Raw genomic sequence first — 27,725 nt, 5'->3', positions numbered from 1 at the left:
CTAAATACTGTGCTGGTTACAAACACTACACTTCTACACTCTTAATGCTTAAGAACACGGGCAACCAGGCAGGCCACAGCAGAGCTGCGCACTCTCCAAAAGTCCAGGTCTTTGGCATCTTACAAGATGAGAGGTTTTTTTTTTTACTGAGGCTCATAAACCACAGAATTCAGAGGAGTAAGAGATGAATCTTTGGTCTGTAAAGTGAATGAAGGGCAACTGTTAAAGGGATGGTAGGAATAGAGCCATGGATTGCTGAGGCTTTCTAAAGCAGACCAATTTTCATTTAAAAGGTATAGAAAAGGTCTTGAAATTTATTCCTTTAAAAGCATCCATAGCCACACTTGAAGATACTATGCTAAGTGAAATGAGTCAGTCACGAAAGAGCAAATCCTGTATGATTCCCCTTAGGTGAGGTTCCCAGAGTGGTCAAATTCAGATACAGAAAGTAGAATGGTGGTTGCTGGGGGAGGGGAAAATGGGGAGTTAAGTATTTACTGGGTACAGTTGCACTTGGAGAAAATGAAGTTATGAAGATTAATAATGGTGATGGTTGCACAACTAATGCCACAGAACTATACACTGAAAAATTGTTAAAATGGTAAATTTTATTATATGTTTTACCACCAATGAAAAATTTCCATGCCAGGTACCACTTAGAAAGTTTTTTATATATTTTCAAAAGTTTGCAAACTCCATTTTAGATTATAGGACATAAGAGATTTTAATTCTGTTCTTAGCTCCAGAATCCTTAAGTGAGTCTTACCTGCTTTAATGTCACTCAGGGCAAAAAGGCCAACACGGGTATCTCCGTTCACAGACCACTTCTGTGTCTCACAGTTGGGCTGGCAGCAATGATTCATGAACCGAGCATAGTTTCCTTTGGGACCAGCATCAATGATCCGGTCCTAGAATTCCAACAGATGCTGCTCATCAGACACTTTTAGACTTCTAACATATTGGAGGTTCCTATTCATACTGAGTCTTCTAGAGGAGGGAGTCTCAAGTGTATTCGCTGGGGAACTTGTTAGAAATGCAAAATCTTGGGTTGCGCGTCAGAAACTCTGAGGTGGGGCCCAGTAACCAGTGCTATAACAAGCCCGCTAGGTGATTCTGAAGAAGCTTGTCCCAGCCACTAAATTACATAGTCCTGAACCCTGGCTACACATTAGAAATCACCCACAGAGATAGTAACAGTGATGCTGAGACCCATTCCCAATGAAGATCAGAACACCAGGTGAGAATTTCACAAACCATAAAGGGTACAACTTGATAAATGTTCACAAAGTTTCATATCAGGAAAGAGTCAAAGAGTTACAAGAGCTAGTGGAAGAAAGGGGGTGGGGAGCAAAACCTAATAATCAGGTACAAAGAGGAAGCTCAGACACACATAAAATAAATGCATTAGGATGCTAGCATTAGGACTAAGTTCCAAATATAATTCTAGGCACCAATAAAATGAAACTCATCAGAAAATTCCTATAATTGTAAAGGTGATGACTTGGTTTCATAAGCTGAGTTCTAGTCAATTTATATGACTTCAATGCATTAATTAAGTAGCAAAAAATCAGGCCCTGACTGGTGTGGCTCAGTGGGTTGGGTATCATCCCACAAACTGAAAGGTCACCAGGTTCAATTCCTGGTCAGGGCACATGCCTGAGTGGCAGGCAACGTCCCTGACTGGGAGCATGAGAGAGGAAACTGATCAATGTTTCTGTCTCTTTCTCTTTCCCTTCCCCACTCTCTAAAAAGAAATAAAATCTTTAAACAACAGCAACAACTCAAGTCTCTCAATTTGTAAAATAAAAGAGTAAAAGAATGATTATTTAACTTTTCTGGCTTCAAGTTTTAATCCTACAGGAAAAATACTAAAAGACAAGAGTTTCCAATTTACACTGGATAGCTCAAAAAGAATGCTAAAAGCAACACTGCCTTTGGCCATGGCTGTACAGCCAGAAATGAGCTAACTTACCTACTCCAGAATCCAGATCAACCCTGAACACAGGAAGACACAGTTTTGGGTAGTGTGTGATGCCTAACACTACGGCTGGGACAGCACTAATTTCACAATACATTACTTACTTTGTCTAAAGTGAGCATATAGAAATTAGTGATATCGTGTTCCTGGGCGTAACGGATTCGAGCTCTGCACTCCTCTTCGTCTATTAGCTCTCCCACATACTCATTCACAAATTCACCCTAGAATAAGAAATAGCTCTTGACTCAATGGCAAAAAGCGCATATGTACAGGTATACCTTACTTAAAAAATAAAAATAACAGATTCATAATTTTCCAAATTCTCCAAAGCAGTTCATGTGTGTGTAATGAATCACTTAAAAAAGGTTTATTCAAGAAACAACAAATATGATGCTTCAACTATTTGATAATGAAAACCGCCTCCCCACTCCTACCCAGACACTAAAGATCAACAAAAATGGAAGTGAACTAAGGCCGCGTTTACCTGCCCAAATACTTTAGTTAGGTCAGTTTCCCTAGTCTAAGTAAGTTCATTTTCCTTGGAACATGCCTAGCTGCCCCGTTCCCACTCCACACCACTGTCTGCGGACGCAATGCCGCAGTCACACTGGCTTTCACTCACACTGTCCCTCTATACGTGATGCTTTAATACTCAACTGACTTAAACCTGTAACTACTTATTTTTCAAGTCTCAACTTAAAATATTTTCAGAGACAAGCAAGTGCCAGGCCCTTTGCCGTGTGCCCCAGAATGCTTTCGGCTTCCACATTGGGTGGTTACTTGTTCACTGTCTCCCTTTCTGGAATGTAAACTTGATGGAAGCATGGAACATGTCCCCTTTGTTGATCTCTGCATCCTCAGCACAACCTCTTAGCAAATGACTAAACAGGTCAACCCAGATTCAAGCCCTGTCCTAAAACACATCAGTGAAATTCTTCAGAAAGTAAAATCAGAATAAAGTTTATTAAAATGTCAAATAAGATTTATTCTTTACAGAAACTATACAATATTATCTGTCTATTAGAAACTTGGAGCGCCTTCCAAGTTTGAAGTTGAAACTTCATTTTCCCCTCAGTAAAAATAGGGTTAATTTGATTAGCAGGTGACTAACACCTCTGAATGATGTGCTCACTATTCTCTCTGAACTACAGATGGTAGAATTTTCACAAAAAAGCAAATAAGGTCATAGTATCTCTGAATTTCCCTCCTTTTTTCATTCTCACACACAGTGAACATGGGCAATATAAACACTTACAGATAAAGGAGAACAACTATTCTCAAGCCTCTAACTCTAGAAGGACACGGCAAGATACAATAGTAAGATTACTATGCTGTTATTTTCCTCTATGATCAATTTTCTCATATTCATCAAGAATTACTCATTCAAGTAATTGTGAAGAAGAAAAACAATCTGGAAAATAACGGAAAGTTTTCTTCACCTTTTTAATATCTGTTTTTGTTCGGAGACCCCAGCCCCTCTGTAATGTGCGAAAAATTTCCACCTCTGGATATTGGCGCTTAGTGAAACACTGGTTCTGGCAGCGCCCACCAGCAGGACACACTGTAGGGTGGCACTCGTAGAGCAGCATGCGGTTGATGCACTCTGAGTCTATCCCACAGGGGTTCTCATCCGTCGCCTTACAGTTGCAACGTGGAATTTCAGACAGGTCTGCAGTGAAGATCTGTACCCTGCCAATAGGACGGTTCACCTGGAAAAGACACACATACTATAGTACATCAGGCAAGTCAGCACAAGACAACTCAAGACCTATAAAAGGGAGATTTCTTTTCCTCCAAGTTGCATGCCACATTTTTTATGATTTTGAACTATCAAGATTTAGCAGGATTATTCACAGCAGCTAAAATGTGGGAAGCAAATCAAGTGTCCATTGACATAGGAATGGATAAGCAAAATGTGGTACAAATAATGGAATATTCAGCCTAAAAGGGAAGGAAATTCACAAACGTGCTACAACATGGGTGAACCTGGAGGACCTTATGTTACATGAAACAAGCTAATCAACAAAAACAAATATTGTATGATTCCACTTATACAATATACTTAGAGTAGTTAAAATTAAAGACAAAAAGAAGTGGTTGCCAGGGGCCAACAGATGAGAATGAGAGTTATTTTGTCAGTACAGAGTTTTAGTTTTACAAGATAGAAGAGTTCTAGAGATAAATGATAGCAATAAATATAAACATTATGAATGCATTTAATACCACTGAACTCTTAAATATGGTTAAGATGGTAAATTTTGTTACTTGTATTTTACTACAATAAGAAACTTGATGGAAATAAAGATTACAGTTTGACATGAAAATAAAGCCTTACTTGTATGACTCCCACACAATAAAAATCATTTTAAAGAATTATAATTTCAAAGCTGGTAGGCCAAGTGAATTTTAACTGGTTTCTGTTATTGGCACATGGTGGCACCACTTTAGCTGCTACATAATAAACCAACACTCATAAGTGGCATGAAAATGTTTTTGCGTAATTGAGGTTCTTATATGTGAACATATATTTTACTATTTACTATCATAATTTGAAATCTCTTTAATAGACTACAGCACTGTCACTCATGCATTTTATTTAGTAGAGGTGCTAGTACTAAAACCTACAGTGAAAATCCAGAGTGATAAAACATAAAGGTCAAATAGCTGTTGTGACAGTGAAGGCACTAGTTTTTACAAATACTAGGAACAATGCTGAGAAAAAAAATAGATATTCCATAGTAGAGATAGATTTAAGATTTATACAACATGAGACATAACTCCCCTACTTGGTGCATTTCACTTGGGAACAGTCAAACTGTGAGTCTTCAGAAACCCATCCCATACATAAAATTTGCCTATTCAGGAATTGCATGATTTTGATAAACTGCTTTATATGCAAGACATACCTTGCAAGATTGGTGATATAAGTACAGAGCCTAGCAACCTTTAAATACGGCAAGAATTATAGTTCTCTCTCTCTTAACTGTGACATCAAATATTCTAGATTACCAATTTCAATCAATCTAAAATCACTACGATTACCTAAAAAGATTTTTCCATCCTCTAAATTTTCAAATGGTTTCATTTCTGACACTTTGTTTGCCTCCTATGCTTTCACGATATCATAAAATCTACAACCTGTTTGTAGAAATGTATTGTCCTCAACCCAGTTCTCTGTAATGACTTAAAAAAGACAAACATCTCACAGCAGGATCTCATCTCAGATTCTTCAAAATATTGCTAAAATCTGTAAACCTCAAACCTACTAAAGCAAATTCCACAGGGATAGAAGACAAGGGCTGAACTCAGTCACCTGAGACTACAGGACCTATGTAGGGCATTTGAACATTCACCAAGGACATATCTTTATCTAACATCACCAATCAACACCCACCTCTCCAAAAAGTTTCATCCTACTCTTTTATATAGAGCCATGTTTTGATCATTCTTTCTTGCCTCCTGATCTAACCTATGACCAATCCCAAGTTTTCTGCCGAACGTGAAGCAAAAACAGCAAAAGACAACAACATAAAGCAAAAACAAACCAAACACACATGGTTGTGTGTTTGACACACTTTTTTTGTAAAGGACTAGAGAGTAAATATTTTAGCATTTGCTCTAGATCTCCGGTGAATGTAGCCCAACTCTGCCATTACAGCACAAAACAGTAATAGCATATATGTAAATTAACACGCACGGTTGTGTGCAAATACAACTTTATTTATGAATACTAATACTTCAATTTTATATAATCTTCATGTGTCAGGAAATATTCAGAATTGGCCCAAGGACATATTTGCCAATTCCTGTTCTAAATCCTTTTCTTGGAAATATGTTAAATTTGTTAAAATAATAGTAGTAATAATAATAAAAAGACATCAGCCTCTAAATTCTGTGGTTAGATCACTTACAGGGAGCTGCTCCCTCAATAGCCAGGCTCGCTACAGTTGATGTGTGACTGTGAAATGCCTACATGGTTGTCATCTATGACTTTGAGAACCAGGTTACTTTCCCTTTTTTGAGGCCCAACGACATTCAGTGTTATGTCTCCACGTACAATAACTCCATTTCTCTCTCAATATCCCACCAGGTTCCAATCCATTCAGACTCAGTTTTAGGTTTTGAGGGTTTTTTACCCCCAGCAGTTCTAACTATTTGTAAGGATTTGTATTTTATGAATTTTATTCTTTGAGGTTTACCTAAGATAAAAATTTACTTATTAAAAAAAGGAAAAAAACTCATTCTATCTTGCAACTTCCATGCAGTCCATTTAGAACCCTTTATAAATCAAAGATATTGTATATTAGGGAATTTCAGTGTTTACTTTTCCTATATCTTATAATATTTTATTATTTCATTACTCATCAATAATTCCTAACAATGCTAAAAAGTAATAAGGAAACGTAATTATAATGAAGTCACAAAAGCATGGCGCAATAGTGAAATAGTCACACTTCAATTTCTTTGTACTGCTTTGCCCAAAGTACTGTATCATCTTTCCACAATGTATAAGACTACACATAACATCTTCTAAAACATTTATTTATTTAATTTCATTCATTATGCTATTACAACAGTTGTTCCCATTTTCTCCCCCTTTGCCTCCCGCCACCTAGCACCCCCCACTCCCTCAGGCAATCCCCCCACCATTGTTCCTGCCCATGGGTCAAACATATAAGTTCTTTGGCTACTCCATTTCCTTATACCCCCATGGCTATTCTGTTAACTACCTGTATGTACTTCTTAATCCTCTCACCTCTTCACCCATTTCCCCACACCCATCCCCCATCTGGCAACCATCAAAACACTTTCCATATCCATGATTCTGTCTCTGCTCTTGTTTGCTTAGTTTGAGTTTTATTCAGTTGCTGATAGATACGTAGTTATTGCCATTCTATTGTTGATAGTTAAGTAAGTCCCTTTAACACCTCATATAATAATGGTTTAGTGATGATGAACTCCTTTAGTTTTTTTGGTCTGGGAAGCTCTTTCTCTGCCCTTCGATTCTAAATGATAGGTTTGCTGGGTAAAGCAGTCTTGGCTGTAGGACCCTGCTTGTCATAACTTTTAATATTTCTTGCCAGTCCTTTCTAGTCTGCAAAGTTTTTTTGAGAAATCAGCTGAGAGTCTTATGGAAACTCCCCTGTAGGTAACTAACTTCTTTTCTCTTGCTGCTTTTAAGATTCTCTATCTTTAACGTTTGGCATTTTCCTTATGATGTGTCTTGGAGCAGGCCTCTTTGCATCCATATTATTTGGGATTCTCTGTGCTTCCTGAACTTGCATGTCATGTGAGAGGCAGCCAACTGATGTTTCTCTCCCTCTCTTTCTCCCTCCCTTCCCTGCTCTCTAAAAATAAATAAAATCTTTAAAGGGATGGGAGTTTGTTAAAATATTTTAATGTAAATACTAAAATGTCTAATAAATTTGTCATTCATAATACTTTATCTAATTCTGTAACTTATTCACAAAAAATGATTTAAAATATATATTAAAAAAAATATATAAAGGGTTCATTGGACCCAGATAATAAATGGTGATGATGCTTTTACCAGGTACACTAAAGGTTAGCGACACCTAGCATGAATTCTCCTGACCTTGGGAATCCTAGTCATACTGGTCACCTAAATATTTAGTTATCAACTATTACCAGGAAGTCTTAACCATGTGTATTATCCACACTATGTCAGGGCAATTTATGATTTTTTATCACGGTTCTTTGGTCCCTTTCAAACCGCAAGATGTTAACTGTGAACAGAATCTAATTCAATCTACTTCTCTGAGAAGACTTTCCAAAGCAACGAAGACTATATCAATGCACAATTGGTTTTATAAAGCACACACAATTGCTAGGAATGGTGCTCTGGCACTTTTTTGTTATCTTCTTTCAAGCTATTACCTCTAACTAAAAGCCACCATGCTTATGTAACCAGTTCTAGTCATTAATAGAGTGGGAAGAGGACAAGCTATCAGGGTCTCTCCTTGAGATGGAGTATCCTGAGGTCCTTTCTTACCTTTATATGCTTATAAGGTGGTGGCTTCTTATCATTCTTTCGGTCTTCCTGGAGCTGTCTTAGTTCTTTTTGGGCCTTTAATTCCTCAAACCTTGCTGCAGCTTCCTGAAGAGCTAAGAAAACACAACAGCACAAGTAACTTAATCTCTGGGTGGAGTTGTTTATTTCTCCTTTCTCCCTCTTTTAAGTGGGAGGAAATTCATGCTTTAGACTAAAATCACCAACATTATATGGAAAACTAAGTATATATGACTTCTACTTTCAAGTAAGTTAATAGACCCCAGGGTATTCAGATAATAGCATAAGACAAAACAACCCATCACTAAATGGTACAATACAGACTCCCAGCTTCACAGGAAAATTTAAAACAAGAACACCTAAATGATTTGAAAATGCCCATGTATAACACTGCCTAACAACAACTAGACTGCGTGTGCTCAGCCCAGTCACTGCCTTTAAGCCTAATTCTCTTGAAAGCCCTGATCTTCCTGCTCCCAGAAACATGCTGCCTCCTCTATGCCCCAGGTACATGCTGTATTCCTCTGGAAGAAATCCAAAGTTGAAGTTTTACTCTCCTTTTTGGGTATTCTTTAGAGCACCTGTCCTACTCTCTTCTAAGAAGACTCATTTTGCAACTATTACCGCTAATGATATAAAAACAGACCTTTATAGTTAATCGGCATTCAAAGACTGTATTTTAATATGCTTGAAAGATTGTAATATCTGAAAAGTACAACAAAATCTTAAATTATCATTCTTCTCCACTTAAATCAAAACTTTAAATTTATTATTCTTGACCCAGGTTAAAACTCTATAAAGAGAATCCCAGTTTCTCCTTCTTTCCTCTCTGGTTTCCCCCATACTGTCAATTCGTGAAGGACAATCTCTCCCGATCCATCCCTTTTTCTCCATTTTCCTGTCACCATCCAGCAGTTTGTTCTGTCTAGAGTCCTCTAATTATTCTAACATCCCTCCTTCCTTCATCCTATTTATTATTCAGCATGTCCTACCTGGTCTATCCACTTAAGGTCTGTCCAATATCCATCTCTCCACCCGCAGACACCTCCCTGTCATAGTCTAGTCCTGTCTGCCCAGAACCACTGGCACAGCTATCTCACTGACATTCCGGTGGCAGCCTCCGACTGTCCATAGCCTTACACTCTGCTTACTGAGGTTTCTAAAACTCTGTTCTGACCATATCATTTACCTTTTCAGGCAAATAGCCCATGCTCCCCTGACTCTGTGTTTAAATTATACTAAACACCTAGAGGTCACAAACTCAACATATGTGATTCAACATGCACTTTCACATGTGCTTCCTTATTACAACATTTTAAGTTAACTTTTTCACAGTCAGTACAAGGGATAAGAATTTGGATTATGAAGACCAACAATTAGACTTTGAAACCTTCCCCTATCACATCTCAGCCCTGGGACCTTGGGTAGTTTAGTTTAACTTTTATGTGTCTCAGTTTTTTCATCTGTATTATAAGGATAATGGCATCTAACTTATTGGGCTGCCACAAGGATTTAAAGAAGACAAACTCTGAACTGGGCCTGGCAAACAACAAATGGTTGATTCTTCAAAACATCACTTAGGAAAGAAGCCACACATAATTTCCAAACTTCGACCCCCAGTGTAGTTATGCTTCCTCTTGGTCTGCTCCCACAGCATACCATGCACACCTCTGCCACAACACTCAATTAATGAGATTTTGTTTGCTGGTATCTGTATCCAGTTCCCCCATAGAAACATGTGCTTTTTAAAGGCAGAGGCCCCCAGCCAGCCTAGGGTCAAGGCACAAAAATAGCAGAATCCCAGAGCTTCAGCAGGCTCAGCTTTGCAGGCAAAGATGTTGTTCACTTGGTGCCTGACCATCTGAGACTACATTATTAGTATTGATTATCCATATCCACACAAAAACCACAAGGCCAACAGATAAGTGAGAACCCACTGAAATTAACATGAAGCAAATAGAAGCTTTGTTATTAAATTTCTCCTCTACAGACACCATTCTCGTTCTCTGTCCAGGAAGTTTCATCTGCTTAGTATCTTCTCGCACCTCACCAGTGAGTTTCACTTGCTTAGAATCCCTCTTCATCATGTGAACTCTTATACTTCGATGTCCAAACATACTCAAATAATGAGTAATACCTATATTACCTTTCAAAGGACAGCTAATGAAGAAGGTAATTATGACCCATGGGATACCAACTACGTGCCTGGCCAGTTGATTTTATTATTATTTCATTGAATTCTCAGAGCAACCTTTATTCATTATACAGTAAGAGAAAACTGAGGCCCATAGTTGAGTCAACCACTCCTAGCCCCAAATGTCCCCAACTCCTTCATTTCAAGGCCAGCTTATAAAAATCTCAGAATATGCTTTGACCTTCACTATCTTATTTTGTTACATAATTTTTGGTAAATTTTATTTCTTGACAGCAAACTAAAACAAGAACTGATAAGACAAATACCTCCCTTAAGGAATCCCAATTAAGTAAAGGTTAGATTAAAAAATAATGAATTATGGGAGCCAACTTCCCTGCAAAATCCTGTAGCTGCAGCTACATATGCACCCCGAGGGCAGAACACAGCTGCTAAAGGAACATATGTGAATTCTAACACATAATTATAACATAGAACAGATTATCTGGCAACAGAGGTCTGTGTTGGGTCTGAGAAACAAAAAGGATACAGTTACCTTTTTTATATGTCCCATCCACTCCTTTGCCCATTTTATCCTTGCTGCTCACATCCCCCTCCATGTAGGGAAAGACTCGGGCTTGGTGAGTCCACAGATAGTCATTAGACCCAAAGAAGAGTACGGGGAACTCGCCTACATCATGCCTCATCTTATCAATGTTGGAAGGGATAGCTCGAGGATGGCAGATCTCAGCAGGCCACCACCTGGGAAAGGTGAAAACAAAGCAAGAAAATTTTAAAAGACTGAAAAAGGCGATAGGAAAATAACTTAACTCTTCAGGACAAGAATAAAGAATAGCAATTAAGTCTGACCTTGAGCATCTTAGAATCCAACTAGTGAATAAGCAAGTAGTTGTCAGAACAAGGAGACAGCTAGACAGCACACCAGGACTTTTGGTATATGCTAATCAACCTGGCCCTGGACTTAGCTGTTCCTAAAGGATATGCTGATGGACTTAGACTCTCCCAAAGGATATGCAGATAGGCTTAGACTCTCCCAAAAGATATGCTGATAAACTTAGCCTGATATGTTAACTAACCTGGTGGGGTGGAGGGAAAGCAATGAGATGTAAATGACCTATTGAATATGTTCATACGCGAACTCATCCTCAATGAAATGTGTGGCTGACAAGTATAAAAAAGGTGCCTGCAGAAGTGTCCATGAGAGCCGGAATTTCCCCATTCCCCGTTCCCCTTGCTCCTATGGGCCCTTGTGTTGGTTCAGGAGTTGCCCTTCCCCTCTACCCACTTACCCTTTTTCCTTCAATAAACCCATTGCCTGATCTCACAGTGGTCTCTGGGTGATTTCTCAAAGCAGGGCTGCCCTGACAGTAGTATGTGTCAAAAGCCTGAGAACAGCCATCCACACACACATGCTTGCATACACAGACACACTCCCTTCGGCTGTTATTCTACTATAAAGAATCTATAACAGGAAATAATTAGAAATATGAACAATGCTTTATGGAAGTATTATCTGTATGAACGAAAACCTGGCAACAACCTAAATGATCAATGTAAAGGGAATGACTGAGCTAACTATGGTATACTATACAATAAAATACATTTTGGCCTTCAAAAAGGAAAATTTCAATATTAGGGGATAGAAAAATGACACCAAGTAATGCCTCTCTGACAAGCATGTAAATTAATACAACCACTTTAGAAAGACAATTTGGATTAGCTATGAAAGCTAGGAGCCCTTGCCCTGCTATTCTGCCCTGAGAAGGCCCCAGAGAAGCTCCTGTGCATTTACACCAACACCCTGACAAAATGTCCCCAGTTCACACAGGATAAGGGAGGCCTTAACTCCATGCACTGCACGGTATGACTGTACGACTGTACTGTACGAATGAATTGGAGCATCGTGCTAACCACAATAACTCTCAAGAGAATAGCAGTGAATGAAAAAAGCAAGCTGCAGAAAAATATAACAATCCCTTTACATAGAGGTCTAAAACATGCAAAACAAAATATTATACATATGGCAAACCTACAGAGCAAGGCAAAGGAATAAGAAACACAAAATGGAGTATGGTGGTTATCTCTGTGGGTGGGGAACAAGTGAATTTAGGAAAGGGCCTGGAAAAAGACTTAAAAAGTATCAGCAATGCACTGTTTCTTTAACTGGGAGGTACATATACAGGTGTTTCTTTTGTTATTCTTTAAAGTCATTCATGTCGCAATATCCTTTTGTACATTCCATGATCAATAAAAATAATTTTAAAGAGAAAAAGCAATACACAAAAACTGAGAATAAACTACAAGGCCAATTATTTTGAGGGTGCATGTATTGGTGTGTCTGCAAGTAAATATGCCAGAATGTTAGCAAGCAACATATCTTCCTTGTTTGTAAGGTTCATAGGTTTGTTCTCATGAATTCCTATGATCTCAATCATAAAGTCAGTTTTTCCTTTTATAATGAAAAACTAATGGGGGAGGGGGAAACCTTGCTTAACCAGGGAGATCATTAGAAAATGTTAAAAGAAATGATTGCCTGTCTCCTTCATGCTTACTCACCTGTATCTTCCAACTTTTACCCAGACAATTTCCCTATAATGTGGCTTTTTGCCTGCTTTGCAGTCATTGCAATACCAGTTTCCTTCAGGGATATCAATGTTCAGGCATTCCCGATGAAAAGCAGCAGGGCAAGAATCACAGCACAGAAGGCTGCCTCCTGTAGGAATCAAAAAGTCTGGCACTCAGAAACACAAGGCTACATATAAAGACCCAGATAAAACACCCTTCGCTCAGCACCTAACCAATTATTTGTCTCTCAGCCAAGGAACTAGTAATTTAATTATTCATAAAGGCTTTCCTACAGCAGTGTTCCCTTTACAATATTCCTTAACCATACCCTTGAAACTGTTAGATTAACGACAAATAACCATGATATCTTACTGGCAAAAGTAGGTTAGGGCAAACCTCTAAAAGTCATGTATGTACATACACACGAGGTCTGTCCAGAAAAAGCCCAGACATTGTTAATAAAGAGAATGGTTTGCGTGACATCGATGTAACCTGGCAGCCAGGGAGAGTGGACTAGAATGCTCATGCGTCAACAATGATGACTTCACTGCACTAGTCAGTGAGAGTGGTAGATGCCTTTGAGTGAGCACGCGATCTGTATGGCCGTAGCATTCAAAATGACTGAGCGAGTAGAGTAACGAATCTGCATCAAATTTTGCATTAAGCTTGAACAGTCCTCTGCGGAAATTATTTGGATGATTCAGAAGGCTTCTGGGGACAATGCAATGAATGTAGTGCAAATAAAAGTGTGGCACAAACACCTCAGAATGTGGAACGTGTACAGGCTGCAATCAACAAAGATCAGTGAATGACAGTGCGAGAACTAGAAGCTGATCTGGGGATTCCAAAAACTACTGTGTCCGAGAATTCTTTTTTAAAAAATATTCAGAGGTATGTTTGATTTTTATTTTTTCATCAAAAAATTTTATTTTTATTGTTGTTCTATTAGCTGTCCCATTTTCCCCCCACTGCTTTGCCCTGCCCCGCCCACCTCCTTCCTCTCCCATAGTCAATCCCCACCCTGTCCATGGGTCATTTACATTAGTTCCTTGATTAGACCCTTCCCTTTCTACCCACTCTCTCCTCTTTCCCCTCCCCTCTGGTCACTGTCAGTCTGTTCCTTGTTTCCATGCCTCTGGTTCTATCTTGCTCGTTTGTTCTGTTCATTAGGTTCCTGTAATAAGTGAGATCATATGGTATTTTTCTTTCGCCACATGGCTTATTTCACTAAGCATAATATTTTCCAGTTTCATCCATGTTGTCGCAAAAGGTAAGAGTTTCTTTTTTCTTTCTGGTACATAGTACTCCGCTGTGTAAATGTACCAGTTTTTTGATCCACTCATCCACTGGTTGGCACTTAGGCTGTTTCCAGCACTTGGCTATTGTAAACAGCGCTGCTATGGACACAGGGGTGCATAGGTTCTTTTACATTGGTGTTTCAGGATTCTTTGGGTATAATCCTAGCAGTGGAATCGCTGGATCATGTGTCCGAGATTTTGATGCAGGATTTTGGCATGAAACGTGTTGTGGCAAAATTTGTTCTATGGCTTCTGCTACCAGAGCAGAAGGAACACTGTGTTGCAGTTGCTAATGACTTGATTCAAACTACCACCAATGAACCAGATTACCTTAAGGTCATAACCTGAGATGAATCGTGGGTCTACGAGCTATGATCCAGAAACAAAGACCCAGTCATTGGAAGTCGCCTGATTCTCCGTGCCCAAGGAAGGCGCGGCAAAGTCGTAGCAAGATCAAGACCATGTTAACTGTGTGTTTTGATTGGGAAGGTGTTGTCCATCACACGTAAGCCCCTCCAGGCCAAACAATTAATAAGGAGTACTACCTCAATGTTCTTCATCGGTTGAAGAATGCAATACATACACCAAAATGCTTGCAGCTAAGGGCAACTGGTGATTGGCAGCTTCATCTCAACAACGTGTCCACTCATGCATCACGTCTCATGCAAATTTGGGCGGAACACCAAATCAGCCAGGTGACTCAGCCCCGCTACAACCCAGATTTGGTGCCCTGCGACTTCTGACTTTTCCCAAAACTAAAATCACCTTTGAAAGGGAAGAGATTTCAGACCGCCGATGAAGTTCAGGAAAATATGACAGGGCAGCTGCAGGCAATTCAAACAAAGGATTTTGCAGTGTTTTGAACAGTGGAAGAGATACTGGGAGAACTGTGTGAGGCCCCTAGGTGACTAATTTGAAGGGGACTGAGGCGCCACTGTGCTATGTACAATATTTCTTGTATCTTCTTCAATAAATGTCTCTATTTTTCATATTACATAGCTGGATACTTCCTGGGCAAACTACGTATATACATTCCTTCCTCTTCACTAAAAGGCAACACACTAAAGAGAATATCAATGACACACAAAGACCACAAGCATCAAATGATGTCAGATTTAAGCTCTAAGATCTTATGACATTGGGGAATTTACTTCTCTTGCTGAGTTGCAATTGCCTCAATGGTAAGGTGTTTTCTACAATGAACAATAAATAAGGACATCTGTTTGAGGGGAAGTAAGTGATTAAATTGCCTAGTAGTGACTGACACATACGCAGTTGTCCCCTCTTTTAATTGCTAACTTTTTAATCTTTTTATGACTGGCACTCTAATGACACCAATGGCCGCTTTTCAGAATAGCATTTATATGCATAAATGTAATAGGAAAGCTAAAAAGGACATAGATTATATTAAAATATAACGATCACATGGGCACTTCTACTCTGAAACCATTTCATATTCATTTGACGTTACTCTGGAATTAAAAAGTCTAATTCTGAAACTATTTCATTTTCCTATGTTTAAGAAACATGAAAACCTGGAGCCTGTACTTCACCATCCCAGACATTAACAGGAGAATTACAGAATGTTGTATTTAAATGTTATTAAATACCAAAATTCTGTATTTAACTTTATTCTAAACAAAAGAAAGGTGATATAATAACAGACAGTTTTCACCAAAAGACAGTTTTATAAGGAGCAGATATTATAAGAACAAAGAATAATATATTATGTCGTAAAGTTTTATACAGGACAATAACAAAACTAACATAGTCCTCTTTGTGCATTAAAACTTCTCCAACTACACCAAAGTTCCACTTTCTACCCATAGAAATTGCATTTAATATTCTACTTTGTTATAAATTAACACCATAGTTCGAGGTTACCAACCATATACTGCAGCAAACCCAAGTCAGTAGGTGGAGCTTTTCCTTAAATTGTCAGGTTACATAAATCTTGAGAGCAAAAGAAAAAAGTCCACCTCTTTGTTAGCTTTAGCACTATTTAGTATACCCAAATTTCTTAAAGGAGATGCTCACTAAATTGCACATGTTCACTCTTTTTTATAAATTAGTCCTTCAAAATGTTCATAACCAGCCAAGTTTTCATAAAATTGCATGACCAATAAGTAGGTATTTTTTTAAAGTCAGTGAAATTGTTCCCCAAAATTTACTAATCAACAAAATTTAGTTATTTTGAAAAGGAATGAAAAAAATGGGTAAGAGAGCCAGTGCCTCCTTCATACCAGGGGACAGTGGAACAATGTCCACACTAGTCTTAGAAAAAGAACACGTAGTCTCAACATTCATAGTGCCCAACACATGTTTCTAGCACAGAGGCAAATGACAAACGGCCTCAAAGTGAGATTTATAGCACCTACGGGGTACTTCTTATGAGTTCAGTTAACCAAAAGAACAATTCAGAACAGTAAACAGACTGGCAATGAATACTAAATCCTCCACTTAACTAGCAAAAATAAGGCTGTGAGAAATGGAAAGGAATTGTATAAGATGAATAATACTGACTCTGTTCTGGAGGAGAAATATTTTTAAACTGAATATATATATAGATAGATAGACAGCTATAAAATTACATTTTCTTCCACTTTATAAGACCTTTTAGAAATACATTAATGTCTCTTACAGTAAGGAAAGTCATATATTTCTTCACTTTCCTTTTGTTTCTTTCATTTAAATTCATGTAAAATTAATTTTTTTTAAAAAAGCGCAATTCTACCATGATACCATCTTCTAGAGTTGTTTCTATCTATTTATATGCAGATGTCTGGAGTGACATCACTTAATATTAAGCAATGTTTTTTTTCTGATAGTGAGACTCAGGTGATTTTGGGTTTGTTCTTCTTTCTTTTTCTGTCTTCGTTTTCCAGCTTTACCGAGATATAGTTTACATATAACATTATGTAAGTTTAAAGGGTACATATAATGCCCTGATGTATGTGTATATTGTGAAATGATTACCACAATAAGATTAGGTAACACATCCATCATATCACAGGTACAATTCTGTTTCTGGTGGTGAGAACTTTTAAGATGTACTCTCTTAGCAACTTTCAAATATACATACAGTCACTATGCTACATATTACATCCCCCAAACTTATTTATCTTAAAACTAGAAGTCTGTACTATCTGAGCACGTACCTTCATTTTTCTGACAGTGATTTTGTTTCCTATTTCTTTTTTTTTTAATTTTATTTATTTATTTTTAGAGAAAGGGGAAGGGAGGGAAAAAGGGAGAGAAACATCAGTGTATGGTGGCCTCTTGAGTGCCCTCACCTGGAGACCTGGCCTGTAACCCAGGCATGTGCCCTGACTGGGAATTGAACTGGCGACCCTTTGGTTCATAGGCTGGTGCTCAGTCCACTAAGACATACCAGCCAGGGTTGTTTCCTATTTCTTTATTGCTTCAATTGTTTAACATTTTAATAAAAATCAAGTCATTATTCAAAATAAAAATAAAACCTCTCCCTGTTGGGGAACAAAACCCAGTTTGAAAGTTCTGCTATGTTATCATTAATTCAGTACATCACTTCCCAGTATTTCTGGTAGTGGCAATGTAAAGACAATTTTTTGTTGCAATTAAAATATTGTATTAATCTCTTTTTAAACTATTCATACATCAAGAAGTCATGTCTTACCTTCTGAGCATACAAAACACCAACTAACATTAACATGCTCATGATTTCGGCAGCCCCGTCTGGGTGTAAAGTGATTAGGGCAGATGATACTATTAGAAGCAAGGATTTTTGACCCAGCAGCCAGGCAAAAGTCATTGGCATGGTATGCCACGGGACAGCGGACGCAGCGCATCAGACGACCTAAAAATATGAGACAGGAAAACCAGGGAGGAGCAAAAGAAAAACAAAAAAATTAAATACTAAAAAGTGTGGGTTATTAAAGTTTATTTGCTAGTACTGAAAATATCGAAATAGAAGGAAGCACTACTAGGGCAGGGGATCTTAAACACCCCATTCACTATATAAAGCCCAGTTGGGAGCTATATGACTTCTACAAGGGGTCAGATCCCACAACTGTACATGATGAGCCCGCCTCACCAAGGAAAGCCCTACTGAAACCACTGTTCTGCCTTCCAGGAAACCTGGAATTACCTGCAAACTAAAAGGGAGGTGGAGATGTGCACTCTCAGAAGAAAAGTCCAGCTGGCAGGAACATTATTGCTTACTTTTATTGCCTGATGTTGTGATTCTTAAAGCCTTTCAGGAAAATGAACCTCTCCACCACCTCCTGATGCAGTATGTCCTCTAATATACTTCACCAACTAAAAACCATTACCAAACCGTCTAAATATAACATACAATAATGACTGAAAACAGGGTTAAACTGCAATTTTGATCAAGCAAGTTAAATTATGGTACTTAAAGACTGATGAGATCTAGAGAGCCTTGAAATCAACTTACAAAGGGTATTATCAGTCTGGGTAAAAGACTGGTTACTGAAAAAAGACAAGACTGCTACATTTTCCTGCTCAAACCTCTTTGGATTTTAGGAAAATCAGTAAAGAGACCCACTATTATTGAACAGAAAGAAATGATTATTTTCCCAGTAGGAACAGATTTAAAAACTTAAAAAAGAGTTTATCTACATCCACCGATAGTTTTGGAAACCTCAGCTCTACACCTAACTATGGAGCAAAAAATAGCTTTCAAGATAGGAGCTTCCATTTAAAAAAACAAACAAAAACAAATCAACAGAACACAAAAACCTCACTTTTGACCTACATGGATGTCTGAATGACATCACACATGACAACCACAGACACCACAGGGCCCACAGGAGAAGAATACACTTTGGTCTAATGCAGCGATGCCCAACGTTTTTGGCACCAGGGACATTTCCCTGGCTTACCCACTACTCACCACCTGCTGTGAGGCCCAGTTCCTAACAGGTCACAGACTGGCACCATGGGTTGGGAACCCCTGGTCTAATGGAGTAGGTAGCAGGGTGAAGACATGCAAAGGAACATTCTTCCAAATTAAATCTCACATAAAATCCAAATATTTAAAACAACCACATAACATTATGGCTCCATAGAAAACAGTGTGATGACTACTTAACTAGAGTAATTTTTCTTCTCTCTCACATAAAGTACTGGTATTCTGACACATGCTAGAAACGTCATGAAGAGACATGCCAGATGGCATCTGGAAACATCCACTGCCAATGAAACTGTGACTTTACATTACAATTAGATTTGTTCACATGAGAAGCCCGGACCTTTAGATGCAGAAACACTGGCTGGATTAGCAGCATGGCAGGTTATACAGATGTGGAGGGAGCACCGGAAGCCCTTATTCTGCATGACAGTGGGTGGGTACTTCTGGACACACTCTTCATGGTAAAACTTTCCGCACAAGGGCAATAGGCACCTTTTAACATCTTCCCCACTCTGTTTACATACAAAACAGGTATGGATTCCTGGGAAAGAGAAAGAAGGTAACATTAATACAGATTCAAGAACTCACCCAATGCTAAACCATGAGATGAAAAGTTAGCACACAATTCCACTCCAAATTCAACAACGAGGGAGGAGGAAGGAGGGAAGGAGTTGGGTACGGGGTGTGTACCCTCTCCACCAGGCAATTCTGCAACTCCGCTGGCTGCCCTAAAATTCAACTTGATTCTGACACTACCTACCTAGAGAGCAGCAGATCCCACAGGTTAAGGGCTCAGTCCTACAACACTATCATGTCCATCGCCACCCAAGACACCAATCTTCATGACCTGTACTTCTGAACAACTACCTATGATCCCCTTCTTGGGTTCAATTAATTTGTTAAGAGCAGTTCACAGGACTCAGAGAAACATGTTACTTATTAGACGGCCAGTTCATTATGAAAGGATATAAATCAAGAACAGCCAGAGGGAAGAGATGCACAGGGCACGGTGTGGGCAAAGGGCTCAGGGCTTCCATGTCCTCTCCAGGTACCCTACTCTCCCAGAACCTCCCCGTGTTCACTAACCCAGAGGCTCTCTGAACCCCATCCTTTTGAATTTTGGCGGCAGATTAATGACAAAGGCAAGACCGGGAACTGTTTCAACCTCCAGCCCCTCTCCCCTACCCTGGGACTGCAAGTTCCAACGTTCTAGTCTCGTGGTTGGTTGGCTCTATAGGCAACCAGCCTCCATCCTCAGACGTGCCCAGAGGTCACCTCATTAACATAACAAAAGGCACACAAAGGATATCTTTCTGGCTCCAATCACCTAGGAAATTCCTAGGGTTTCAGGAGCTCTGTGCCAGAAACTAGACAAAGACCAAATATGTATTTACTGTAAGTCATCATGTCACAGTCAGGAACTTGATAACAGACTGGTCAGCCTGACAACATGACTAACTCAATCTTAGTATCACCACTAAGTGGGAAACTGACAATACAAGCTTGCTGACACGAAGAGGAAGTAACAGGACACATTACCTGCCAAAAGAAAACGGACCTGAGACTAACCTAATCTCTAGATCTAAGTACAAGTTTCCAGGAAATATGGAGAAAAGAAACAAGTTAAAGGAACGCCTTAAGGATACAATCAACCAAATTTAGAACAGGGAAAATTTTTTAGGACAAATGACTGTTGTCTTGACAAATAAATGTCAATTTAAAAATAGGGTGATGCCCTGACTGGTGTGGCTCAGTGGACTGAGTGCTGGCCTTCGAACCAAAGGGTTGTTGGTTGATTCCCAGTCACGGCACCTGCCTGGGTTGTGGGCCAGGTCCCTGGCTGGGGCACATGCAAGAGGCAACCACACATCGATGTTTCTCTCCCTCTCTTTCTCCCTCCATCTCCTTCTAAGAGTAAATAAATAAAATCTTTAAAAATTAAAATAAAATAAAAATAGGGTGAAAAGGATAGTAATGTTGTCGGTTAGGAGAAATTTAAGAGACATATCAAAAATACAATACAGAGATTTTATTTGGATCCTGATTGAAAACACTATAAAAGGACATCTTGGAGGTAAGTGGGAATATTTGAAAACAGAGCTGGGTAGTGGATGACACATAGGAGTTAGTTTATAATTTTGCCACACACTGGATATATGTATTTTTAAAATGTTGTAACTGTTAGACCTTTTGAAATATATAGGTAAAATGACCCAGAAAGAAAGTTGGTTTTCACGAACCATGGGTATTGACTTGGGGGTGATTGCTGGGGGAGGAATATGCTGGGGGGAGGGGAATAAAGGGGAAAAAATTGGAACTATTGTAACAATATAATCAATAAAATATAAAAAAAAATTTAACATAAAAAAAAAGAAAGAAAGTTGGGAACCACTGAATCTAAGTGATGAACACATGGGGATTATTTACACTGTTCTCTCTACTTCTGTATATGCCTTAGAATATCTGTAACAAAAAAAGAAAAAGAAAAATAGAACACAACTTACCTCTCCCTCAGAAACAATATAATGTAAGAAAAAGAACCCAGGCTTGAACATGAATCCTACCTCAAGCACTTGCTGGAGATCGGAGCTCATTAAAATAACCTTTCTCATCTATAAATAGTGAGGTTACCCAACTAATAATGATTTTAGGAAAAAATTATATAGTTGGAAAGAAGTAAACTATTTCCTGATGCTGAACAACCAGCAGCTAATATTAGTAAATGATGGTGTGATGGTCCTACTCTAAGAAAAGAGGGTCAGCCATGTATACACACACACAACAAAACTTATCAAACTGTACACTTTGTGCAGTTTCTTGTATCAATTATTGCTTGATAAAGCAATAAGAAATGATATCTTTATTCTTATTTCATTCATCTTTTTAAAACTAGGCTAAACTTTCCTACCCTCAAAAATAACCTCTCCTTACCTCACATCATATACCAAAAATTAATTCAAAAACGATCATAGGCCTAAATGGAAAACCTAAAACTATAAAATTTTCAGAAGAAAACAAAGAAAATCTGTGACCATCGGGTTAAGCAAGATGTCTTATACATGACACCCAAGTAAAGTCTGTAAAAAGAACAAATTGATTAACTGAACTTTAACAAAATTAAAATACTTCTGCTCTTCAAAGGACACCATTAAAAAAATGAACCAAGTCACGGATTGGGAGATTAATCTGAAAAGTGGGTATCTGATAAGGGACTTGTATACAGAATATAAAGAACTCTTAAAATTTAACCAAGAAAATAAGCAACCTAATTAGAACAAAAAGGACTTACATGAACACTTCATCAAAGAGGACGGCAAATAAGCACTTAAGATACGTAATATCATTTGCCATGAGGGAGCTACACATTAAAACCACAATGAGATACCACTACACATCTGTCAGAATGGCTAAAATTAAAAGACTGACAATACCAAGTGTTGTTGAAGATGGGAAAGAACAGAAACTCTCACACATTGTTGATGGGACTATAAAATGGTACAAACATTTTAGAAAACAATTTGAATGTTTCTTTGAAAGTTAAACATATACTGTACCTAACCACATGATGCAGCCATCTACTCTTAGGTACTTACACAAGAGAAAAGACAACATGTCCATTCAAAGAACTGAATGTTCACAGCAGCTTTATTTATAATAGCCCAACCTGAGAATAATCCAACTGTACAACAGAGGAATGGATAAGCAAACTGTGGTACACCCACACAATGAAATACTACTCAACGATAAACAGGACTGAACTCTCAATACCTGCAACAATGTTGTTGAGTATCAGAATAACTATGCTAAGTGGTAGTTTCATAGGGTGTATGTACACACACCCACCAAAACTTATCTAACTGTACACTTTGTGCAGTTTCTTGTACAATTAAACCTCGATAAAGCTATTTAAGAAAGAAAATGAACTACTGACACACACATCAACATAGATGAATCTCAAAAAACATCTTGCTGAGCCAAAAACAAAAGCCTATGTACACTTTGATCCCATTTATATGAAACACTAAAAAAAAAAAAAAATCAATCTAATGTGAAAGCAGATGATTATCTGCCTGAACTGAAGAAGGGGGTGGGAGGTAAAGGTGGGTGAGTGGTCTAAGGGTTGACTAGAAACTTTCTGGAGTGATAGAAATGTTCCAATGGTTGTGGTTACACAGGTGTATTAGTTTTATCAAAACCTGTAACAGCCCTGGCTGGTGTAGCTCAGTGGGTTGGGCATTATCCTGGAGACCCAAAGGCTGTTGGTTCAATTCTCAGTCAAGGCACCTGCCTGAGTTGTGGGCCAGATCCCTGGTTGGGTGTATGCGAGAGGCAACCAATTGCTGTTTCTCTCTCACATTGATGTTCTTCTCCCTCTCCCCCCTCCCTACCCCTCTCTCTAAACGTATATAAAATCTAAAAAGCTATCAAAACATAATTAAAATGGGTGCATTTTATAGTAGGTAAATTATACTTCAAGTTGATTTAAAAAACAGCTTTGCCTTAGATAAACTGTTCAGAGAATATCACATCATAATAAAGATAAGGCTAGCAAAACTAGATCACTGGCACAAAAGGCATGAAGATCTTTCTAAGATTAGGCAAAATAACCCCACAACTACCTTATCCTCTGGCTTTTGTCCCCTCATTGTTAAAGGTGGCAGCAGAAAGATGAAATACTGTAACTCATTTGGAAATGGCCACCTATTTACAGACACCAGTAAATTCTGTCTCATTCCCCATAAGACCTACACTAAACCTACCCACTTCCCTTCCAGTTAGAAACACCTTTCCCCATCATTCGCACCAAGCCAAGAAAAAACTGCTTCAGCTTCCTTTTCCTGTCTCACAACTCTGTGGTACATTCCCATTTTACCTTTTCATCTCTTACCCTCTTCTGCCGGTGACTGTACTCTACCAATTATTCACTCGCCTAGTAAGAATATTCATTTACCTACAGTTTCTTAAAACTTCATCCTAAAAACACTCAAGATGTTCTTCATCTTGACGCTATAATATCCTCCCTTCAGCTACTGCCCCTCTTTTCCGTTAAAATCAAGCTTCTTTGAGAAACAATGTCTACTGCTTCCCCTTCACCCTCACTCTGATTTAATGTGGCATCCTCTGGCAAAAAGTCAACCATTTCTCACTGTCAAATACAATAGCCTCTATTCCCTCCAGAACCTTCTTAATCTTGTCTCTTTGCTAAATCTGCCCTGGCTTTTGACACCCCACTCGCATGGCTTCACATTCTTTGACTAGACCCTTGTCACCCTCCAGCAGCTCCTTTTAAGGGCATATCCCAAGGTACTGTCATTGACCTTCTTCTCTCTCTACATATGCTTTCTCTCTGGGCAGCAGCATCCATACTTATGGTTTGAATGACTTATGAGCCTAAGACTCATTCCTCGTTTCTTCACTACTTAGATGCTGTACCATCCACATACAATGCTGAAAAAACAAGAGCCATCTCCTTAGCACAATTTGGGAAGTGCTTTACAGGCTGGTCTCATCTGACCATTCCTAGTTTCTGACCCAATTTTCATATTATAATTCCCAGAATATCACTTTCTTTTTGGGGGGATAAACGGTTTTTTGTTTTTTTTTTAAATATTTTTATTTATTTTTAGAGAGAGGGGAAGGGAGAAGGAGCGGGAGAGAGACATCAAGGTGTGGTTGCCTCTCACACACCCCCAACTGGGGACCTGGCCTGCAACCCAGGCATGTTCTCTGACTGGGAATCGAACTGGTGACTCTTTGGTTCATAGGCTGGCGCTCAATCACTGAGCCACACCAGCCAGGGCAGGGGGGTAAACGGTTTTATTGACGTATAAAGAAAAGTGCACATATCCTAAGTGTATTATTTATGAATAATCACGAAGTTAACATCCTTATGTAATCTCCACTCACAGCAAGAAATATAAATCATCACCAATAACCCAGCAGACTTCCTTGTCACTAACCAGTGCCTCTTCCCTAAAATATCCTTGAACTCTAAAAGCACTGATCTATGCTTCCTGGTCGCCAAATATTCTCTCCTTTCATTACTGGACCTTCTGAAGCCTTCCTGTCTCTACACCATTTTCTATTTCTCTCTTCAAGCCAAACTCAGGTATCTTCCTCTGAGGCAGGGGCTCATCTTTGTTCACAGAGCACTTTAAATGCACCTCCACTACAACACCCTTTGCACTACATTATGCTGTACTGTACATTCATTATTCATTTGGAAGCTCTTCTGAGGGCAAGGACTGCAGAGCACCTATGTCTACATCTGTAGCAAATAGCCCAGTATTGCAACAAAACAGTGTCTCCTATAAAAGAAAAACTTCAAAACTCAAACCTTCTTTGGAAGACCCCTCTGTATCTAACTTTACCTGTGCGACATTCATTGCAGATAAATTTTCCTCTGGGCATCTCGGTTAATCCAAGGCACTCCAGGTGGAAAGCCCCACAGCACTGAGCCTCACATAACAGCAGCTCACCCAGTTTCTCACAGTTCTGTTAAGAAAAAGAAAACAGATCTGACTATAGAAAAGGTTTTTAAAAATCCCAAGCAGAAGGCCCTCATGAAGAAGATTAACAAGTAGCTTTGCCAGAAACAAGAAAGCCCACCAATCATTTAGCCAATATTTAATGATTACCTCCTCTATGCCAGGTACCACAAGGTCCCTGGCTCTCATGGTTCTTATATTCTAAGGACAGAAAATGGTTCTTACATTCTAAGGACAGAAAATACAAGTAAAAACTTAAACAGAAAAGATATCAGACAACGATAAGCATTCGGTAGAGAATTCAAATAGATCTTTGGATTGGGTGATTAGGAATAGCTTCTCAGACTGGCTCAGAATGACAAGTTGGACATGTGATGTAAAGAACCAGGAAGGCAGCGAGCACAGAAAGTCCATAGAAGGAACAACTGTGGCATGTCTGAGAATTACAAGGAAAGCCTGTGTCACTGGACTAACGTGAACAGAAGTTATAAGTGGTAGAAGATGAGGTTATGAAAGAGGCAAAGGTCTGATTATGTGAGCTTACAGTGTGTCAGATTTGAGGTGTTCTACTAGAGAGCTTTACCAAGGGAAGGCTAAAATCAGATATTCATTCAAACACAGATCCCTGTGACTGCTACATGGAAAATGAGTTTAATAAGAGTAGAAAGGTGAGAACAGAAGCAAAGAGACCATAAGAAGACTACTGCAATGGTTCAAGCAAGAGACACCAGCTAGCTGGACTTGGGTCCTAACTATTCTAAAACGGCTGCAATCATGGTTTGAACAGCCCCTGAGATATGAGCCATCTCAGAGACCTCGTCTAAGACAGGTGTCACTTAGGAATAGAACCTTAGGAAATAAGGATCTAAATCTGTCACTCTGAAAACATTCTAAGATTTATGAAAATTCTGCAAATTCTCAACATTTTGTTACTTTTTACCCCTCTAACATCCTGACTTGTTTCCCCATAGTGATTAGCACACACACACAAGTCATATACTCATTCCATAAGACAAAAAAGGGAAAAGGAGGCTAGGTATATATACGATTCTAGGAACCCAAAGAACTAGATCAGGTCTTCGCCACTTAATATCAAATAGATGAGGAGACCTTTGGAGGCAAAAGGCCAGAGGAAGTCAGAGATTAAGAAGGGACACCAAGATCTCAATCAACTTGTAGTCTGAACTAGTCTCACATGTTTTGCTATCCCGTTATCCAGTATTCACACATAAGACAAATGCCATAAATGTTATATGTTTTATCTTGTATTTTCAGAGTGCCAGTGACATTAGATTCAATGTACAATAAACAAATTCACCATCACGGAGACAGAAAAACTTCAATTATAGTATATATCAAAGAATACATTTTTCAAATTAACCAAATATATAAAATAACCCTTCAACTGTAATTCATCTTTTAAAGTGGGATACCTGAGAGTAAAAAGAGGCACTATTAATAAATTATACAAGGAAAACAGATTTAATCAAAGATTGATCTAAACAAGTCAGGGCTGCTGAGTCACCATAATTTTAATCACTTAAAAAAAATCTTTGCCTGAAGATATGTTTATTGGTTTTAGAGAGAGAGGTAAGGTGGGAGGGAGATGTATGGAAGGAGAAATGGACTGAGGGGGGAACATTAATCAGTTTCCTCTGGCACATGCCCCAACCAGGGATTGAACTTGCAACCTTTTGATGCATGGGACGATGCTCTAACCAACTGAGCCATGCGGCCAGGGCTTAATTATTTTTTGTTAATAAACACTGTGGGCCAAACAGTTTCTGAGGACTGACCCTGTGTTTGGGAGCTGGTCTAAATGATCAACCTTCTCTGACCAAAATGTGTGTGTGTGTGTGTGTGTACATATATTGTGTATGTAATGTATATAATAGTGAAAATGAATAGACAAAGAAACTGAGTTGAAACAATATTTGGCATAATAACATCCTATGCCCAGGTTAATTTTACTTTTTAGTTGTTTCAATTAAAAAAATACAAAGTAATATCTTGAACTTTTTATATGCCAGGTTTTAAGAATTTACTAGGTTGGCCAAGAAGTTCATTTATTTTTTTCTATCCAATGGCTCTAATAGTGCTTAGTTGTCTTTAACTTCATTTGAAACAATTTCGTCAGACTGTATTGTGACAGCTGTCACATCAGCATGCATTAAAAAAAAAAACTTATCAAAATCAGTGAATTTTTGTGCAGCCATTTTAATGCTCAAGATGTAACAATATATTCAACATTTTAGGTGTGTTATGCTTTATAATTTCCAGAAAGGTGAAAATGTAATTGAA

At 38.6% G+C, this 27,725-nt stretch overlaps 1 protein-coding gene across 6 annotated transcripts in view; it reads right to left on the bottom strand.

Annotated features, from left to right (window-relative positions):
- The window catches only part of NSD1 (nuclear receptor binding SET domain protein 1), a 158,000-nt gene that overhangs the window by 12,025 nt on the left and 118,250 nt on the right, over positions 1 to 27,725 (bottom strand). For all 6 annotated transcript variants that reach the window (XM_090287951.1, XM_090287948.1, XM_090287947.1 and 3 more), the window contains exons 12-20: positions 25,308 to 25,431; positions 19,277 to 19,477; positions 17,680 to 17,859; positions 12,718 to 12,874; positions 10,697 to 10,902; positions 7,992 to 8,104; positions 3,418 to 3,687; positions 2,083 to 2,199; positions 767 to 908 (exon numbers count right to left, since the gene is read on the bottom strand). In XM_090287951.1, the coding sequence (XP_090144077.1) occupies positions 767 to 908; positions 2,083 to 2,199; positions 3,418 to 3,687; positions 7,992 to 8,104; positions 10,697 to 10,902; positions 12,718 to 12,874; positions 17,680 to 17,859; positions 19,277 to 19,477; positions 25,308 to 25,431 (1,510 nt within the window). The remainder of the gene's footprint in view (positions 1 to 766; positions 909 to 2,082; positions 2,200 to 3,417; positions 3,688 to 7,991; positions 8,105 to 10,696; positions 10,903 to 12,717; positions 12,875 to 17,679; positions 17,860 to 19,276; positions 19,478 to 25,307; positions 25,432 to 27,725) is intronic.

Source organism: Furipterus horrens, unplaced genomic scaffold (genome assembly GCF_987537825.1).
Source record: "Furipterus horrens unplaced genomic scaffold, mFurHor1.1.pri manual_scaffold_10, whole genome shotgun sequence".
Classification (NCBI taxonomy): Eukaryota; Metazoa; Chordata; class Mammalia; order Chiroptera; family Furipteridae; genus Furipterus; species Furipterus horrens.
Note: the sequence above shows the minus strand (reverse complement) of the source record. Positions and strands in the feature narration are given on the sequence as shown.